Genomic DNA, 22,183 nt, shown 5'->3' with positions numbered 1-22,183 from the left:
AACATTCTTCGATTGCAGTATAATTGCAATATTGTTGCAAAATACTACAGCGGACAAAAATAAAATAAAAATATTAAAAACTGGATTCGATTTATGGATCTTGTGATTGATAGTCCTTCACTCTACCACAGCACCATTCAACACTTCGAAGGCACTGCAAGTTAACGCACCATAAAAACCATACGATTATGAAGTTTTGTACTCGAGTGTTCTGTTACTTGATTGCACCATAACAGGAAAAAATTGTATGTTGTCAAAACGTTGAACTATGCTAAATTAAACATGAAGACACATTCAACTTATCTGCAATTTAATTTAAACAAACAATTAAATTTTGAAAGACGCATTGAAGTTACATGGTAAAAAATATGCAACTTAATGATTTTGTTTCGTGTTTGCAACATGAAGTGCAGTATTCTTTTTTTGTTTGTTTCCAAATGTCAAACACGTACTGCATTGCATTTTTAACCTTTTGTCTGTGCTCTGGGGTCAATATGACCCCAGGCCACTTTGAGTGGCTGCCATTTTTTTAGTTTTCAACCGATTCTCCTAATTTTTGGTAGTTTGGTAAAACTCGCCGAGATCTATCTCCTAGGTGCAAATTCGCTTGAAAAATCTTGAAAATATGCGCTACAGTGTCCTTTTTTCAAAAAACTTACGTTGTCTGTGCTCTGGGGTCAAATTGACCCCAAATTGAAATTGCTATAACTATTTTAATGTTTGGCCAATTTTGGATTTTTGGGGCTGTTTCGAAAGATAATTTAATCATCTTTCAGGTCGTTACCAAAGATTGACTATAGGTGGGGGGAGGGGTTTTACGGGAGGGGATTGACGGGTACATCGCGGGGAGGGGTTTTCGTAAAAAAGGGTACAAAAACAGTGATTTTTCATGCTTATTTTATTATATCCGAAAATCCTACCCATTTTGAGCTGCACCTTTTCAAAAAGGTTATGCAGGAAGGCGTCTGCTTTGACATGAGGCATTGATTAGTTTAGCGCTTGGTCGCTAGGTGGCGGTATATTTGAATTCATTATTGTACACTACTCAAGTAACTCCGATATATGGAATTTTCCTCATTGTAAATATTCTTATCGCACAATTTTGAAATTTGTAAAGATGACGTCTGTAACAAAGTTCGTCTGGTGGGAATAGACTGTCATGTGACGGAATAAATAATAAGGAAATTTACAAATAGGCGGCGCTAGTGTACTTGCAATATTCTTGCATATATGAAATATTGCTTTAGCTTGAGATCCCTCATACCTACACCCAAGTTGTATTCGGCAACATTGTTCGGGATGTCTAGCACTACAAAGCGGTGCTTTGAGCACTTCTTCCCATTTTTTAATTTGTGCGATAAGAATATTTACACTGAGGAGAATTCTATATATCGGAATATCTTGAGTAGTCTAAAATAATGAATTGAAATATAGCACCACCTGGCGGCCGAGTTCTAAACTTATCAACGCCACATGCCAAAGCACATGCCTTCCTGCATAGCCTTTTTAAAAAAGTTGCAGTTCAAAATGGGTAGGATTTTCGGATATAAGTAAAATAATCATGAAAAATCACTGTTTTTGTACCCTTGTTCACTAAAACCCCTCCCCGCGATGTACCCGCCCACCCATAATCAATCTTTGGTAACGATCTAAAAGATGATTAAATTATCTTTCGAAACAGCCCAAAAAATCCAAAATTGGCCAAACATTAAACAAGTTATAGCAATTTCAATTTGGGGTCAATTTGACCCCAGAGCACAGACAACGTAAGTTTTTTTGAGCACAGACAGAAGGTTAATGAAACATTGATCACAATTCGAACGTTTTTGACATCTTGATGCAACTTTTCCTTGCTTTGATGTTTTTTCAATGCCTTTAATGAAACTGAACAGAAACAAAGTGCTTTTAGGAAGATGTTGCGTGTGCTACTTGGGTATTAATTGAAAACTTTTCTATGCCCGTCATTATTGGCCTACGTCTTTACTCGCAAGATTAACTGGAGACCTCCAACTGTCTCGAAAAGTTGCAATCCAGCCGAATTCCACCAGATCCTTTTCACTAGTGAGCTTCCAAATCTCTTGTCGATCTCTTCGTTTAACCAGCCTCTGGCACCGAGCTGTCATTCACCGTCTCCAGGACTAGCGGGGAGTATTCTTGCTCAGATGGTCAACGATACCGGTCGAACAAAATTTATCCAGACGAGTGGATAGCCTTTTCGGATGCCCCAAAATACCACCCTGTCTCGCTAATCTCTTGCGTTTTCAAGGTTGTCGAGAAGCTAGTCAACCATCATGTACACGAGAAACGACGAAGATTTGGCTTCCAACAGAATGCCTTCCGTCCTGGTTACGGAACCGGGGGCTAAATCGCTGGTCTGGGAGACGTTCTTCAGAACGCCTGATTTGGTATCTCTTGAGATTTTGAAGGCGCTCAATTGGATTTAGACGCCACAAGTATTACACCAACTCAGCAAATGGAGAATCTCAGACATATTGGCATTTGCTGGAAACTTCCTCAAGGAGAAACTCATCGGAAATCTTCTTCTTCGTCTTATTATTTTCTCTTGTACATTCCAACTGGAACTTGGCCTGCTTTTCAACTTAGTATTCTGTTAGCATTGTCTCAGTTATTAAGCGATAGCTTTTCTGTGGCCGTCATTGCATGAGTATGTTTCTTGTGTGGCAAGTTAAAAAGATGCACTATGCCCAGGGTGTCGAGAAACTTCCCAAACCGAAAACTTCTTAGACCGTACCGAGAATCGGGCTCGCCATCTCCGGATTGGCGATTTCGAAATTTACCGAAAATGACTGGCTTACTCGTACTGACTCTGGTATTCACCTTAGTTTTGGTCTCCGTGATCGGGATCTTTCGGTTCCTACCGCAAACGTTTTCGTCTTCATTCACGGCACCTTGATCAACCGTTGCAGTTTATCCGGAGATCCGTGTATTTTCATTTGCCGCAATAGTGTTCTCGATCCATTGTATCATAGCAGCCGTAAGACGAATCCCTTGTTTCGTGGTAGAGCGTTCGCCCATGAGTCCCACCTGATACTACCGCACGAATTATCTTGCAATTGGTGCTACTCGACGGCATAAAATTTGGAAGAGTACCTTGTAAGCAGGGTAGAAATATTTCACAGTCAATGCAGTGAAAAACATGGATCTCAGTATAATCTGCAGTCACTTTCATCGCCGCCGTGGTGAGTGCGACTGGGTGCAGCCGAAAAATCATTTCCAACACCGACAGTTCAATTTCGCATTCAGCCACTCACAAGTCGCTCTGACAGGCTGCTCAATTCGCGCTTTACCGTATGACCGCGAGTGGCCCATTTAAACGCGTGGTGAATTTTTTTCAGTTTGCTGGGTGAATGTGTACATTTTGCTGTGGTAAATTTCATCTTCGCGGCGCAGTGGGTGATGTGAGTTCTGTTGTTTACTTTTCTGCCTCTCCGGGAATGTGAGGTTGATTTCAAAGCAGGAAGAAAATAAAAACATGATATAAAAAAACATCACCTTCATCCAGTGCTGCCAAAAATTTACAACCCTGCTTGTAAGTGGTGTTCAGCAATACACGTAGGCGTACGCGGTAGTTACTACAATCCAGGTTAGCTTCATTTTTGTAGATACACGTCCACACATCCACTCCTGCGGCAGAGCCTCATCCTCCAAAACCTAGGTAAATACCCTGTGCAACGTTCTAGCGTTCTAAAATAAATCATTACTTCAAGATGCTTCAAGAGAGGAGACAATAGAGAGGCTCCTCGTAGGTCGGTTGCCACGAGCATCGCTAAACCGCCGAATCCGTTTCGAGACAAGGGGTTGGCTCAGGAATTGCAAGTAGTGAACTAACGGTATCGGATAGTCTATATTTGAGTAGCTTGTCCTGGTTAATTTTAAACTGTTATCATATTGCAATAAGTTTTGAAACCTCCTTTTCGCCAAGTACCCATCTAACTTTGGTCTACTCAGATTCAAAAGTATTCTCTTCCGGGCCATTTATCAATCCTGATTGCAAAGTTATCAATCAGAAGGATCTGTTACCAAAAGATTTTACTGGCCATGAACATGCTTGGGGACACTGATCTGAAATACGATAATGTCAGGTTTAGAGTATGTGTACATGAATGAAACTTACTTGGAGAAATCCAGTAAGATTCGAGTTTTTGAAAACAAAACTATGAATCAAAATTGGATTAATTTGTGGAAAAGGCTTCAGCTATGAGCTGACGAGTCAAATGTCATCAAAATATATCTTATCATGCAATTCAATTTTATTAAATGTGTAAAGGTTGGTCACTTTCCTTTTCTCTGTAATAAAGCGCTAATTGGGGCCTCCTGAGAAATCATTGAAATGACATCGCAGCCTTAATAAGCAAGTCAAAGGTGGGTGTGAATGGAAATTTAACTCGGGTAAAGGTCAAAGCCATTGCGGTTAATCGGCACGAATGAGATATCACCGCAGGCGCTCATGAGTGAAAGTGCATAGTCAAGATATTAAAGTGAAAATCACAGGTACTACAATTTTTGATATAATTAACCACATATTTGTGAGGGTATCCTTTTGAAATCGCTATGTAAAAATAATTTGAATTTACAGAGTTGTCAACCGCCTACATTTGGTCAGCATGAAGCATTAATATTTTAACGAGTTTGTCTTGTTTAAAAACACAAGCCGCAATCACCGCTAGATTAACTTTCAGAATAAAAAAAAACTGTAAATCAATCCCAGTGGATGCAGCGTAGCATGAAATTACATAATTTTGCAATCTGATTCGCTACAATCGCCCAAACAAATTAACAGTCAATTGAGGGACAGCCGAAAACGTTCAACTCGATTATTCGATTAAATACAATTCATGTCGCTGTGTGAACGTGTGAGGATTTATTAGACTGGTTTGATGTTCATTGGCCATTCCACTTCTATCACAATTATTGCTCCCTCCATATGTCAATGGCCATGAACGATGGCATGATGAACCGGTCTGCTGTGTATCCTCAACGAAGCTTCATAGTGATGGAAAGGCTAAATTCTGTGCGATACGCCCTGGTCCATATCCGTTTCCAGTGAATGGCGGAAACTACGCTCGCTCATCAGCCATTTTTCGCCGGCAAATCGAATAACCGATATTTAAATTGGATACACGCATCGATTGCTTTTGTTCGCACAACCGGTATGTTTTGACGTTTTAATTAATGCATTGAGTTTCATGCAATCAGGACCAGTGATTTTCACTGCTCTGCAAGGAAAATCTCGTTTGATTTTTTCCACAAGCTCACTCCGTCCGTAGCAAAAGAGTTCGCCTAAACAATTTTGACAACTTTCTTTCAAAAGACTCAATAATTAAAAATGAAACTAGCGCAATTGTTTTTTAACAGCAAAAACAGTTTCCCACCTTTTTGTCAAATGAATTGCCAATGAAAAAATATATCGATGCGTTCCTTGCAGACCAGGGATGGTGTTAAGCGGGATTCAAACCTTAAGCTAGTCTGCTTTGAAGCCAAGCGTCACTGTTCAGCTACTAAAAGCCTCCCCAGTAAACACAAAATCGTATATGATGCAACATAAGATTCCAAAATGGAAGTCATATACGTACATGTATGAGGTAGTACCTATATCGCCTCCACTTTAGCATCTTACACGGCATCTAATACGTTATTGTGATGACTGTGTCTGGATTGAACACACAAAGAAATAATTTAAAGGATTTTTAACTTTCGTTTAAAAATCCTTCTTATCAACAGTTTAAGAAATAGAGCAATGAAATAAAAAGTTCTCCAAGATCATAAATTACTCACAGCGAACACGAAGCTCCACTCTATTGCTGGTTCCTCGACCTTCGGTGTTGGCAGCCTTGCATGTGTATTCGCCAGCCAGGCTTCGCGAAACTCCTTGCAGAGCTAACGAGTGATCAGACAAGATGACACCGGCTGCGACGTTGTGATGTAACTCGTTACCCTGAAAATGTGATTAGGAAAAAAAATTATGTATAAATTTGTTTTAAACTTCTCTTTACTGTCTATTATCGCCAGTCCAGTAAAAATATGACATATCTGCAAGTACAGGCAGTACACAATCGCAATAGTTTGCAATATAACCGAAATCAATAACTTTATAAAAAACACAATCCTCGCTACCAATAAAACTCCTCGAAAGCAAAGCATATATTCCATACCACCGCTTTGATGGCTATAATCTAAAACGCTTCCAAAAGACTACTCAATCCCAAAATCTTTTCCCTCATTAGTTCACCAGCGATGAACAAAAACGTTTCAAACGCATCTTTCCCAGGCCTCTTGGGAAATTGTGGTTGTGGCTTCCCGGATCATTCAGGATTCACCCGAGGGTCTTCTATTCACAAACCGTAAGATTACCCCTCATCCCGGCTTAATCTTCTAGCGATATACCACGAACAATTCTCCGGACTAATTTTCGAAGTGCCTGCCTCAGCAGCATATCTCCCAAACGACTGATCCAATTACATCAATCCTCTGGTGATGAGAAATCAAACAACCGTAAGCTCTCCTCATACGCCCCTACTTGCGATGATTCTTCCATTAGGAAAAAAGCGTTCGTTTGCTGTGAATAAAAACCAATAACTGCCAAAAGCTCTTCTTGGGGGAAATTCAAAAGGCAGCGCTACACTAGAATGGTACTTTGTGACTTACTGGAGAAAAGAACAAAAGCCAGAGTCAATCTATCAGCGCGCTCAAAACTGGAAAACGACGGAAAAAAAATCAACCGATCCCGAACATCCGTCCCTGGCGCGCGGAACGCCCTCGCTTGATATCCCAAATCATACCGTGCTCGGGAAAAAACAAAAGCACCGAAGGAGAAAAGCTGCTCTTCACACGCTGTAAGCCACTTCAATTTTTCCGAGAGGAAGGGCATTAAAGTCTCACCTACTCTACTTGGCGGAATAGGGGAGCATTTTCCGCTTTGTCTTATACCATATCTAAGGGATTGACGTTATATTTTTGTGTTTTATACGAAGCGACAAGAAAGCGTTGGCGTGCACCAGGAATACGTGGTCGACGAACGTTGAGCGTCAAAGTTTGGGATGCAAATTGCTAGGTAAGTAGCATATACCCATGGTAGATGTTATAATCTCATGTTTTCCAAAACGGGTTTTCATGCAGAGCGATTATAATAATGGGTTACCATTATTTGATATTTGTAAAGTGTTCACTTGTCAAAGTATTTTAATTATGCTTGCATATTTCTACAGTCCTATTTTTTCTTTCAACTGAAGACCAAACAGTTTCCCAGATACACAGCTTTAAATCCTTATCTATCCACGTTCTGCTTCAATGGCTCTACACTCTAATTATAACTTGGCATGCCATCCAACAGAACAGAACTTTTCAACCCCAGAACATCCTAGATCAGATAGATAATACTGTGTCCGGATTGGCTACCTGCGTCTTTGCTCACAAGGCTAACTGGAGACCCATATCGGTGTTCATCATCCTGGTTTATTCGATTTTATTGCCCTCGTGGCCCAGTCTGATATTATTTGATCATTTAATGCAAAATCATCCCAAAAACAGACACTGATCAAAGCTGCAGCCATCTGTCGTTTCAAAGTTTCGCGACGGCCCTATCACCAGATTGCATTGTGACATCAGTGAGCAAACAAAAACATATACCTTCATCACATAGTTGGGTGTTTGGAATGTGGTCGTCCGATGCGTGCCTTTCAGTCATTAGCAGCTGTCGACGCAGAAGAGCATAAGCATATTAATTTTTTCTCACTGTTTCCTTATTATTCCAACCCACGATAAGCTAACTCTAGTGTTTCCGTGTTTCGTTTCTCTTCCTGATCCAATAAAAGAATATTGTGTTGTTATTAGTTATTAACTGTAAAGTCGAGGTACTTTTTTTTGTTTATCTTCATTATCCAATCTTCCTGATTGCCAATCCGGAGATAGCGAGTTCGATTCTCGGTCAGGTCTAGGATGTTTTCGGGCGAGAAACTTTCTCGAATCCCTGGGCTTAGTGTATCTACCATTGTACTTGCCTCACAAGATACCTACTCATGCAATGGCGGGCATAGAAAGGATTTCAATTATTGAATGAGAAAATACTAAGTTGAAACCCAGGCCAAGCTCCCGTTGAAATGTAGAGCCATAAAAGAAGACAAAGAAGATATTATTAGTCTCACACGATGATACTTGCATGCCATACTAATTTTGTTGTTCAGTTCGTGTCCAGAAGCCGAAATCAACACACGTATGGTTCAAGTGGTCGAAGATAGAAATTTAATCTGATAATAGCATCTATTGTGTCTATTGTTCTAATATAATTCAAACTGGCTAGTGCCGCAGCGTGGCAAAATGGAATCCAGACAAGTACATGTGAACTGTTTGAAGATTGTTTTTGGAGCAAAATCCAAAATGCCTGCAGACCAGGAGATTTTTGCTTTTTTCCGAAAGCTAAATTAGACCAATGAAATGTTGAGTGCCATGTTCAGGGAACCGAAGGAATGTTCAGTCTACGTGATGTTCAAAACAGAGTAGCAAATGAAACAGGAGTTAGTTCGAAGTCTGGGACCATCTCCGTTCCAGTATGACAACGGGCAAACTACACCGGTAACTTTGGAAGCGGCCCGGGGAAATTCCAAGTATGTACGAGTTTTTGGTCTCCCATTCCAGATCGAGGATAAACACGTGGCATCCGCCATATCCAAGTATGGGAAGATACAGCACATGGTACGAGAGCGATACGGCGTCGACACTGGGTACCCCATCCTAAACGGAGTGCGCGGCATACACATTGAACTCACATCAGATTCCAGCGCAGATTTTCATTCAGCATTTTCAGGCCAGAGTGTTTTATGACGGAATGAGAAGTAAGTGTTTCGTCTGCGGAAGCACTGAACATATCAAAACGAATTGTCCGAAACGCGTCACTGTGAACGATCGCTTTGAGGTAGCAGCAGGTAGATCATACGCTCAAAGTGTGATAAGAGGTCCAGTTGCACCGTCGCAACAGCCGTCGATTGCAGAGGTGGGCCCCGCAGCCAGAGGAGCAGAAGTGAATCAAGTCGATCCGAATGCAGAGAAGCACCCATCTGCACCGGAAAACAGTGAATGCACGTCGGATCCGGGAAAACAACTTACAGCAAACACTGAAGACGTACCTGAGGGCGATGACATGGAGGCAGATGAGGGTAAGGTTGAAGAAGATCCAAAAGGTAAGAAAAGGCCAAGAAACAAAAAGAAGCCATCAACAAAAGCGGAAGGAATCGCTGGTTCAGACTCGTCTGCCTCTGGGTCTGATGACACGGTTCCGGTGATCAAGAAAGTTCTTGTGGCTCCGGAGAAGGATCTAACAGCGATGCAGTCTTCTCGATCTCGGTCTAGACACGCAAAAAACAAACAATAATTTTCACTGGAAAACCAATACACAATGGATTACACATTCAATGTAGTAACCATTAACTTAAACAGTACTAACAACCCAATTCATAAGTCTTTATTGAAAGATTTTCTGCAGAATCATGACATAGATATTGCACTTTTGCAGGAAGTCGCTTACGAAAACTTTAGTTTTATACCTAGTTATACTGCTATCGTCAACATCAGTGAGGAAAGAGTAGGGACAGCCATTCTTTTGAGAAATAGAACTCAGTTTGAACATCCAATCCTCGACCCTTCAGGTCGAATAATATCGGTAATTGTAAACGGCATCAACTTTGTGAACATTTATGCACCTTCGGGAACGAACAAGAAGAGATTTCGTGATGAGTTCTTCCGTAGCGAAATTGTGGTACACCTCACAAAATCGAAATGTGAGTTTTCGGTAATCGGTGGAGATTTCAATTGTATATTGGATAGTTCAGATTCAAATAGTGCGGTGAAAAATGTGTGTCTGGGGTTAAGAAGTTTAGTTGAACAGTGTCACTTAAAGGATGTCGTTAAACAGTTGAAAAAAACAGAGTTTACATTTCTACGCGCCGGAAGCTCATCACGCTTAGACCGGTTCTATGCGCCGGAAGCTTTCGTTCAACGTGTATCTGGATGTAGTACAATCGCAACTGCCTTCTCGGATCATCGAGCCGTTTTTCTGAAGGTGAAAATGCTGCAGCAAGATCTGATTCTTAGGGGAAGGGGATATTGGAAGATCAACCCAGTATTGGTGAAAAATGAAGGGGTAATTGAACGGTTCAAAGAAGAGTATGGAAGATTGAAAATGCGCCATTTGTTTCAATCGGATCTTAGTTCATGGTGGAACTTTGTATTCAAAGCGAAGGTTAGAAGTTTTTTCAAAGGGGAAAGCTGGCGTATGAACCAGACGATAGTGTTACAGAAAAGTTCATTGTATACCAAACTGCAAAATCTAACAGATCGACAAGCAGAAGGAGAAAACTTGACAACAGATATTTCTATCATAAAATCAAAGCTCATGGAAATTGAACAACAGAGGTTGACAAATTTCGAACAGAAAATGAACGATAGTACAGTTGTAAATGGTGAACGGCAAAGTATCTTCCAAGTCTCGAAACAGTATCAGTCGCGAGAATCCGTAGGTCACTTTAGCGAATCGTTATCCAACGATCTAAACAGTTGTCTAAGGAAAATACAAAATCATTTTAGCACTGTGTTCGGTGACGTATCTGATTCGGCTACATTCATCGATTCAAACCCTTTGAATAATATTTCGAAGGCCATGAATCATGATGAAGCTAGAGAGCTGATGATGGACATAACTGAGGATGAGTTGCTCACAACATTAAAACAGTGTACTAAAAAAAAGTCACCTGGTCCAGATGGGCTCACTTATGAGTTTTACATTGAATGTTTCCATATTTTGAAGTGCGAGCTTGTGGCAGTGTTGAATAGTTATTTAAGTGGCAGAGCTAACCCCCCAAAGGAATTCTCAACGGGGATAATTGTTTTGATCCCAAAAAAAGGAGACCTTACAAATCTTAATAATTACCGCCCAATTAGCATGCTTAATACGGACTACAAACTATTAATGAAATTATTGACAAACAGACTTTCTTCAATGACTGGATCGTTATTGGGTCCGGGGCAAACAGCAGTAGTTGCTAATAGGTCGTGTACTGAAAATTTGAAGGATGTCAGAAGAATAATTACGAGGGCAATGGAGTCTAAATCGTTCAAAGGATTTTTGCTGACAATAGACTTAGAAAAAGCGTTCGATAAAGTCAATCATCGTTGGTTATGGAAGGTACTAGAGAAATTCAGGTTTCCGGTGAGCTTTATCAATTGTATAAGGAACATTTACGAGAAAGCTTCTTCACGTGTACTGTATAACGGTTTTCTCACAGCTGAATTTCCAATAAAATGTTCTGTGCGACAAGGATGTCCTTTAAGCATGTTACTATTCGCGTTATATATCGAACCGTTAATTCGTCAAATTTATAATAGTGGAAGTGGTGTACTAGTCTACGGAAATTTTTTAAAAGTTATTGCTTATGCCGATGACTTAAATATATTCATCAAATCACAAGAAGAATTTGACATGATTGTGGACATATTAAAATGTTATGCAAAATATTCAAAAATCAAATTAAATTTGAATAAATCCTCGTTCTTGCGCTTGAACATTGCCAAATCGGGACCTCAGTTAATTCAAGAGAAAGACGAACTCAAAATTCTGGGTATCCAAATCAGTAACTCATGGTCGAAAATGATAGATATCAACTACAACGAATTGATCAAAGATATTAACTTTCTGTTCAAAATTCATAGGGTTCGTAATTTAAATATCTATGAGAAATCATGGTTAATGAATACCATGATTCTTTCTAAATTGTGGTACACTGCACAAATAATTCCGCCTAAAAACAAACACCTTGCTTTAATTAAACAGGCAGTTGGAAAATTTTTATGGAGAGGGAATATTTTCAAAACTGCACGGGATCAGCTTTACCTAGATTATGAAAAAGGAGGGATCAAACTTATTGATCCAGAATCACAATGCAAGGCACTCTTCATAAAAAATATTTTGTATAATACAGATAGTTCTGATAATGTGGAGGAAGAATATCTATTGAAGCATAACAAACTAAACCAATTAACACGTAACGCAAAAGAATGGGTAGAATATGCAAATTCGATCAAATCAAACTATACGCTCAAAACCACGAGGCTTTTATATTCGTATTTCATTGATAAAAAGAATATTACAGTTGATATTGAAGGCAGGTTTCCTGACTTGGAATGGGACGTAATATGGAAGAATCTAGGAATAAATTTTTTATCATCATCCGATAAGTCAATTGTTTTTCAGTTAGTAAATGACATAGTTCCGAACAAAGAAAAAATGCTATCGTATAACATAGGTAATTTGTCTAGCAGCGATTGTGATGCATGTAAAGTTCCAGATAGTAACTTGCACAGAATCAGAGAAAGAGAATGTACGAAAACTAAAAAAATAAGAGACTGGACCAAGCATATTCTAACAGGAAGGATCAAAATTGAATATAATAGAATAGAGGATTTATTACAATGGAAAGTACATTCAAACAGTAAACAACAAAATGCAGCATTGTGGTTAGCAGTGCATAATATTGCGTACTGTTTTAAAAAATCGATTAGAGAATTCAGATGGGTGAACAGAAAAACCTGTGAAACTAAATTTGGAAAATTTCTAAATGTTTGCTAAAAATGTGTAAATAAGTAGATTAAGATTGTAAATGGACACGAACTTTGTCAATAAAAAAATAAAAATAAAAAAATAAAAATAAAATAAAAATAAGAAAATACTAAGTTGAAACCCAGGCCAAGCTCCCGTTGAAATGTAGAGCCATAAAAGAAGACAAAGAAGATATTATTAGTCTCACACGATGATACTTGCATGCCATACTAATTTTGTTGTTGTGAAATCGCCTAATTTTGGTAACTCAGACTGATATCTTTTTGGTCGTTTCATCGGTTAAAAGATCAAAATCTATAGCAGAAAAATATTACTGTGTCATCTAATCGAAAACTATTCCTGCTGTGGATGAATAAAATTGAAACTCGGAGACCGGCACCCTAAGGCTGAAAGTCCCCTTAATAAAGAGAAAAAAATTTAAACTTATATTGATGTTGGATTTTGTTAACAAAATAAGTTATCAGTTGCAGGCAATTCACGACTTGAAAACTATTCATGCTGGAAAGTAAATTTGTGAAAAAATAAAACAATGTTGACATCAGAACAATCATGACATCAGAAACATAGTTGCCACATCTCACCTCCTTCTATGACCTAGCGCCTCGTTATTCACCTTCCTAACAGGGTCTAACCGCAGAATGCGAATAGAATTGTCTCCTTTGAGTTTTTCACTTTGCAATTTAATGTTTGCCTTTTGTCAGGCAGTAACGATCAGGATTCCGTCAGATGCATTAGTAGTGGTCACGGAAGGAAGCATGACTTTCGGTCGTCTCATGAACATTTCATTTTCTTCTGTCCAGATACTGGACTGCAAAACGACGTACATAGGGGTATTTTGCCAATAAAGCCGGACTAAATTATTTTATTTGTTGAAACCACTAATTTTTGGTTATTGTGATATTAAAACTGCGTTAACATTCCAACAATATTCATTTTCCTAGAATTAAACGAAATTCCATTTCGCTTACCTTGGATATACATTCGAAAGCGTTCCCCATCTCCATTATTGGTAAAATGTTTTCGTCGCATGTATTCCATGTATTCCGCCCTAAAATAACAACTCCATTTATTGGTACACTTTTCTTCGCAATACGATCTGAATAACATGTTTTTCAAATAATCTACAAAAAAAGCTCATGAAGATAGCCGAAAAACATGTTACGTGGCCCTAGTGCGATGGGTTATCCTATTTTTAACGAAAATGCGTATGATTTAACGCAATTTTCAGTACGTCAGGCATGGAGTGTAAATTTTCGTAATAAGAATTAGTTATACTGATAACTTTGTCTAGCAAGCAAATTCGTGGATTCCTAGCACTCTTGACGAAGTCTTTTCTTGGCGCCTTTTTCTTACTAAAGGCCTTCACCTCCACTTAGGCCTTAAGCCAAGCTAAAGCATTTGAGTAAGCACCGTTCAAGGGTTAAGTGAGCATGAAGAAGGCCCTATTGACTATCTGCAAAATATGTATGTAACATTGCAAAGTAGTGGGTATTTCTAGATCTTCGTATGGAATTTGCCAGAGTCCAGACCAGATTGTTGGTTGTAGGAACAAATATTAGCATCAAACCACTATACAAATCCGAATTTTTTGAATGAGTGTTTGTGGATTTTTTAGTGTAGTAGTACTACAATTATAATTTTTGAAGGACAGAAAGAGGCAAACGACACAACGCCGGTGGTAAATCATTCAGAAAGCTCTTTTCATCGTATAACTTTTCTTGAGCCTTAATTGAAGAAATCGACGTACTTTATAGTACATCACGGAGAAGAGGGATTTAAAAAACATGACAAATCGCGACAAATCATATCTCGCGCATAGTTTCATAAGGGCGTAACACCATTGATCGATTTCTCTTCATCGATTTTTTCTTTCGTTAATAACGCAAAAGATTCAAAGCTACAACCATGATTGTTGCTTCTGAAGAAAGATGCAACCATCATTTACCACCTCAAACTATAAAATCCATGGGAAACTGTCTAAATTCACTGCATTGTTGAAAAAAAGCATCGACGAAGAGAAATCGATCAACGCAGTAACGCCCCTATGATGCTAAGCGCGAGATATACAAATTTCAGATGGTTATCCACCTCTGAAGTGGATCGGTCGATGATCGGATTCGCTATCGAACCTTTGATAGCTCGTGCTGATTGTATTGCGGATACATTTTGCGCATCTATAGGACGATGTGGAGTAAGCATTTTAATTTTAAGGTGGAAAAAGAATTTTAACAGAATTATATCCGTTAGGTGCTCGTCACGAGAAGAATTGCAAACTGATATAAAACTGATCATATATGGGGGCATACGCTTCACGACTAATTCCTTTGAAACCGCTTCCATAACCTGCTTCTTCTGTTATCAAAATTCTATTTGTTGCATAACAGGAGTTTTTCATTTTTTTATTATCCATCGCTACTCCCACTCACCCTCGACCTTTCGGAGACTAGTAGGAAATAGTTTAAATTAAATATTTGTAACGGCCTTTTTTGACTTCCAAAAATTAAATTTAAATTGCGTACGTAAGCAATTCAACAAAAATTCCGCGAAAAAAATTTAAAATTTCGTTTCGTTTTGAAACGTTTCGAATTAAATAGACCTTGATTTCGTATCGTTTCGTGGTCTCGAAAATAAAACTTCATTTCGTTACGTTTCGTTTTGAATCAACATAGACATTTTAAATTTCGTTTTGTTCCGTTTCGCCAGAAAAAAAGTATATTATTGCATACCCTTAGCTCCAAGGTCCAAAACAACCAACAACAAATTGCGACCCCAGTGTACCCCGTAAAATAAATATATGATTGTATGTAGAATCCGAATGAAAAATGCTAGTTGATGAGGGTGCAGATCTCCCACGTGTGTGGGTGAGTGAGTGAGTCACTAATTGAGTGAGTTAGTGAGTGAATGGGCAAGTGAGTGAATAAGTGAGTAAAGCAAATGAGTAAACGAACGTGATAAATCAATAAATGAAGATCGTATGAGAGAATTAGGACTGCTTAAGTGAGTAAGTGAGTGAGTAAGTGAATACGTAAATGAGTGAGTGAGTAAATGATGAATGAGATAGTAAGTAAGAGAGTAAGTGAGAGAGAAATTAAGTCAGTGCATAGGTGGGTGATGAATTAAGCAAATGGTGATGAAAGCTTGAAAGTGAGAAAAAGTGAGTGAACGAGGAGAACGAGTGATTGAGTGAGTTAGTAAAAGGATGAGGGATGAGTGAGAAAATGAATAAGTGAGTAAGTGAGTGAATGAGTAGGAAATGAGTAAGTAAGAGAACAAATGAATGTGAGTATGCGAGATAGTGGGTGAATAAATGAGTGAGTAAGCATATTTAAAAGTATATTAGTGAGTTAGGAAGTTAGTATGTTAGATAACGATGTGTGTTAGTTAGTGACTGAGTGAATGAGTAAAAAGGTGGAACAGTTAGAGGTTATATAAGTGAGTGAGTAAGAGAATCAGTTAGTGAGTAGATGAGAAAAAACTAATAAGCGAATATGTGATAATGTGAGTGAGTGGTTGTTTAAGATTGATAAAATAATGAATGAGTTAGTCTTCGCTAAACAATTCAAACATCGCATTGATTTCACCTTCTGTTCTGAGGTATCATCATTCTTCGTTTTATTTGCCCGCCATTGCATGAGAATGATCTTGTATGGCAAGTACAATGGATACACTATGCCCAGGGTGTCGAGAAAGTTTCCAACCCGAAAACATCCTAGACTGGACTGAGAATCGAACTCGCCATCTCCGGATTGGCAATCCCACGCCTTTGCTCGCAGAGCTACTGGAGACCCCCCAGTTTTCATTATATTTTTTAAAAAGATCGAAATCCCCGAAAAAAAAAGTGAATAATCGGTTTTTGATGAATTCGTTTTTTAGGCGGGGGGTTTCGGAATTTACGTCATTTCGATTTACACGGAACGTAACCATCGTATAAAAACCAACTTCATTGTACTTTTTTAGTTGGTTCATTCATTTTTAGCTTATTATCTCTTTTATATGATAATTTTGTTTTTCTTTTATCCTATTACTTTAAATTATTGTTTTGGAGCTATTCACAAATCACAACCTTCCTGGACGCCTAGAGACGTTCCAAGTAATAACAGAAAGACTTGTATTGGCTTTATAAAATGAATTCAACATTAAGATTGTGAATAATCGACAGTCACGATACATTCTTTCGAGTCGTTATAAATTATGAATCGTCTTACCCCGTGTTCCCAAGTGCAATTAAAATCTCGTAAATATGAATAATCTCTTATTATGAACTATCATATAATTAGTCGACATCTATACGCTTAGAAATTGAAATGGTGGGATCATCGCACCTGTAAATAACTTGGATTTCAGGTGAAGGTGATGTCTTTGTGTGTATGTGTGTAAGTATGTGTGTGCGCGTCACTTTCTTTATTCTTTATTGTTTTTGCATCCACAGGCTACATTTGGCCCCAATGATGTTGAGTATTTGAAAAAAGCTAACATTAAAAGATGTTGTAGTAGCTCCAAGTTGATCAACTGACATCGGCTTTCGTAACTCGGTAGACGAAACGGATCCAGCCAAAGTAGCGTACGAAGCGCGAATCGAAGGAAACGGCGTTGAACAGATTCGATTCTCTCAGCACCGTTGTGTAAAACGAACTCCAGACAACAGAACAGTACTCTAGAGTCGAGCTCACCAGGGAGCAATAGAGAGCTTTTAAACAGTATATGTCGATGAAATTCTTCGCAACTCTGAAGATGAATCCTGTTCTGGATGCTTTGTCGACGATGAATGAGATGTGTTGCATGAATACTAGTTGCGAGTCTAGGATCACGCCGAGGTCCTTTACATGGCTCACTCGCTCTATTTCTGTACCAAGAAGACTGTAGTTGCAAACGATGGGCTGTTTTTTTTTTCGTGAAAACATTATGACAGAACACTTGGCCGGGTTTACCACCATTCGGTTTAGAGAGCACCAATCCACGAAGCGATCTAGTTGACGTTGTAAGAGCTGACAATCGGCGATACCATGTATTTCCAAAAAGATTTTAAGGTCATCTGCGTAAGACAACCGAGGACATTTGATAACGAGGTGTACATCGTTGAAAAACATCGAGAAGATCAGATCGGGAAGATGGTGCATGACAACTTTTAGAGGTATATTCCCCAATAGCTACGGTCAGATAGCGGTCAGAAAGACATGAATGAAACCAGTTCAGCAGACTGCCGCTGACTCCGAATTGGTCCAGTTTTGGCAATGGCTAATGAGTGATTAATCTTAGCGAAAGCTTCAGAGAGGTCAGTATAAATAACATCCATTTGAACCAGTTCTGTTAGACTGTTTGTGACGTAGGACGTGTGAGCCACAGTAAATTTGTTTTTTTTAACTAATTTTATTTGCTAACTATCTACTACATGCATTCATTTCTTATACTAGGTGTTCCGTGTTTTCTTAACACTGGCAGTTGGGATATTTCCTCTGGTTGAATTAAACCATGTAGGAATTACAATGTTTTCTACTTTAACTAAACTTAACCTAATTTATACTAAGGGTACAAGGAGCTAATCGTTGCAATAGAAGATTGCAACGATTTTTGTCTGAATTGGAAATTATTTTGTTGGACATTTGTTGCAATGTCTCAATATTAGAAATTCTATGAAGTTCATTGGTACTATACCACGGAGGCAACTTCAGAATCATTTTCAAAATTTTATTTTGAATACTCTGGAGTGCCTTCTTTCTGGTATTGCAGCAACTAGTCCATATTGGCACAGCATACAACATGGCAGGTCTAAAAATTTGTTTGTAAATCAAAAGTTTGTTCTTAAGACAAAGTTTTGATTTTCTGTTTATAAGTGGATATAGACACTTAATATATTTGTTACATTTGGCTTGAAGGCCTTCAATGTGATTTTTAAAAGTTAATTTTTGATCTAGCAGAAGTCCTAAATATTTAGCTTCGCTAGACCAATTAATTGGAACCCCATTCATAGTGACAATATGTCTGCTAGAAGGTTTCAAATAAGAAGCTCTCGGCTTATGTGGGAAAATTATAAGCTGAGTTTTGGAAGCATTCGGAGAAATTGTCCATTGTTGCAAGTAAGTGGAGAAAATATCCAAACTTTTTTGCAATCTACTACAAATGACACGAAGGCTTCGCCCTTTGGCTGAGAGACCTGTGTCATCTGCAAACAAAGATTTTTGATACCCTGGTGGTAAATCAGCTAAGTCAGAAGTAAAAATGTTATACAATATGGGCCCCAGTATGCTGCCTTGGGGGACACCAGCCCTTACAGGTAATCTATCAGATTTAGAATTCTTATAGTTTACCTGCAGTGAGCGATCTGATAAATAATTTTGGATCAGTTTAATGATGTACAGAGGAAAATTAAAATTCATCAATTTTACAATCAAACCTTCATGCCAAACACTGTCAAATGCTTTCTCTATATCAAGAAGAGCAACTCCAGTCGAATATCCTTCAGATTTGTTGTGCCGAATTAAATTAGTTACTCTTAATAACTGATGGGTGGTTGAATGCCCATGGCGAAAACCAAATAGAATTGTCATTTATATGAACCATCATTCTATTTAAAATAATCTTTTCAAACAGTTTGCCTATTGAAGAAAGCAAACTGATTGAGCGATAACTAGAAGCCTCAGCTGGATTTTCGTCCGGCTTCAAAATTGGAACAACTTTGGCGTTTTTCCATTTATCTGGGAAGTATGCCAATTGAAAACATTTGTTAAATAAATTAGCCAAAAAGGATAAAGAGCTCTCAGGAAGTTTTTTGATAAGTATGTAGAAAATACCATCATCACCCGGGGCTTTCATATTTTTAAATTTTCTAGTAATAGATCTCACTTCATCCAAATTAATTCCCAACGAAGGGTCAAAAACATTATCTTGGTTGAGAATGTCTTCGAAGCTCCGTGTAACCTGATCCTCAATTGGACTAGTGAGACCTAGACTAAAATTATGGGCACTCTCGAACTGCTGAGCAAGTTTTTGAGCCTTTTCGCCATTTGTTAATAAAATTTTATTTCCCTCTTTAAGCGCTGGAATTGGCTTTTGAGGTTTTTTAAGAATTTTCGTTAATTTCCAAAAGGGTTCCGAACTGGGATCCAACTTCGAGACATTATTCTCAAAGTTGGTATTTCTCAGAATAGCGAAACGTTTTTTAATTTCATTTTGCAAATCTCGCCAAATAACTTTCAACGCGGGATCGCGAGTTCTTTGGTATTGCCTTCGCCTCACATTTTTAAGACGGATCAGTAGCTGAAGATCGTCGTCAATAATAATGGAGTTGAATTTAATTTCACATTTAGGAATTGCAATGCCTCTGGCTTCGACAATTAAATTTGTCAAAGATACAAGCGCATTGTCAATATCACTTTTGGTATCCAAAGGAATATTAACATCAAAATTCCTATCGATATTATTTAGTTTTATATAAATCCCAATCAGCTCTATGATAATTAAAAGTAGAGCTGATTGGATTATAAATGGCTTCTTGTGAGATTTCAAATGTCACAGGAAGGTGATCAGAGTCAAAGTCAGCATGAGTTACCAATTGGCCACACAGCTGACTTGAATCCGTTAAAACTAAATCAATTGTAGAAGGATTTCGACTGGAAGAAAAACAAGTAGGGCCATTGGGATATTGAATAGTATAATATCCCGCAGAACAATCATCAAATAAAATTTTGCCGTTGGAATTGCTTTGAGCATTATTCCATGAACGGTGTTTGGCATTGAAGTCACCAATTACGAAGAATTTTGATTTGTTGCGAGTCAGAATTTGAAGATCAGCTTTCAACAAATTATTTTGCTGCCCATTGCATTGAAAAGGCAAATAGGCTGCAATGAAGGAAAATTGACCAAAATTTGTTTCAACAGAAACTCCCAAGGTTTCAAAAACTTTTGTTTCAAACGAAGAAAATAATTTATGTTTGATACGTCTATTAATGCCAATGGCGACCCCACCACAGGCGCTGTCAAGACGATCATTTCTGTAGATAAAATAATTTGGATCTCTTTTAATGGAGAGTCCGGGCTTTAAATAAGTTTCTGTTATAATCGCAATATGCACATTATGAACTGTTAGGAAGTTGAATAATTCATCTTCCTTACCCTTTAGAGAGCGGGCATTCCAATTTAGAACTTTCACAAAATTATTTAGATCCATTGAAACGGAGTCCGATAACAATTTTTTGTGTGTACTTTATACCAACCTGAACAGCTTCTGGAATGGTATTTGCTTTGAACATTGCATCAATCATGTGATGCAATTGTTCAGTTAAAAAATCAAAATCGGAAGCAATCATGCTACCTGAATCGGCAACATGACCGTTATTTTCCGTTGGGACATGGGTATAAACCTCATTTTGAGAAGAGAAATTTTGTCTACCAGCAGCGATGTTTGCATACGTAGGTACATTCGAAAAATTGGAATTTACTGAAGTGCTTGCTACCCGTTGACGAGCGGCAAAATTTGTTTGTGAATTGTGGTGGGTATGAATTGCTTACCGGTAACTGGTTTCGAAATTTGAGCGTTTGAAAAATTTCTACCCGTCGAATCTGGGATCCGATTGGAATTTCCCGTCATCAATTTTGCACGGGAATTCAAAACCTTTTGCGTGAAGGGCATTCCCAGAAATTGGATTTATGATTGCCCCCACAATTTGCACATTTAAATTTATTGGAATCTTCTCTCACAGGACATGCGTCCTTGGCGTGAGAGGTTCCACCACAAATCATGCATTTAGCATCCATGTGACAATGTTTGGTTTCATGACCCCACTTTTGGCACTTACGGCACTGGGTGGGGCTTTGGAAATTTCCCCCAGGCCTGCAGAAATGTTCCCATGTAACACGGACATAGGACATAATACAGGCCTTTTCCAAACTTTTCATATTATTTAGTTCACTTTTGTTAAAATGAACTAAATAAAATTCTTGAGAACTGCCCCTCTGGGAAGTACCAGAATGGGATTTCTTTTTCATCTTAATTACTTGGACTGGTGAAAATCCAAGTAATTGAGAAATTTCAATTTTAATCTCATCCAGTGATTTATCATCACTCTGGGGAGACCTTTCAAGACGACTTTGAACAATCGCTCAGTTTTGTCGTCGTATGTGAAGAATTTATGGCGCTTCTCAGTTAAATACTGAAGAAGACGTTTGCGATCGCGGCAAAACGCGGCGTCATCCTTCCAGGCAATCTGAAATGAAACCTTGATTCCTAGAAAGTTACTCAAAATCTCATTCCTAAAGCCTAAAAAACTCGGAAACAGATACCACAATTCGCGGAATCCTTTGCTTTTTCGCATGGATCGAATCACCTGGGCTAGAGGTATATTCGATTTGCTCAATTTCATCATTAATCAAATCGAACTGATTGCTCAGTTCGATTGGAAAAGAATTATTTCCGATATTGGAGTTAGAAGGAATATCTGAATTCTCCAGCTTCCTTCTATTTTTTCCGCGCTTAGGCAGGACGGTCTTGAAACCTTGTTTCTTAGAAGGAAGTGGAGAATTCAGAGACTCCCCCTTCCTCTTGTTTTTATTAATGCTCATGGC

General features: G+C 38.5%; 1 protein-coding gene across 2 annotated transcripts in view; it reads right to left on the bottom strand.

The window, feature by feature from the left end:
• The window catches only part of LOC134205207 (hemicentin-1-like), a 495,388-nt gene that overhangs the window by 85,900 nt on the left and 387,305 nt on the right, over nt 1–22,183 (bottom strand). For both annotated transcript variants that reach the window (XM_062680249.1, XM_062680250.1), the window contains one exon: nt 5,797–5,956. In XM_062680249.1, coding sequence (XP_062536233.1) covers nt 5,797–5,956 — 160 coding nt within the window. The remainder of the gene's footprint in view (nt 1–5,796; nt 5,957–22,183) is intronic.

Source organism: Armigeres subalbatus, chromosome 1 (genome assembly GCF_024139115.2).
Source record: "Armigeres subalbatus isolate Guangzhou_Male chromosome 1, GZ_Asu_2, whole genome shotgun sequence".
Taxonomy (NCBI): domain Eukaryota; kingdom Metazoa; phylum Arthropoda; class Insecta; order Diptera; family Culicidae; genus Armigeres; species Armigeres subalbatus.
The sequence above is the reverse complement of the archived record's forward strand: the minus strand, read 5'-3'. Positions and strand labels throughout refer to the sequence as shown.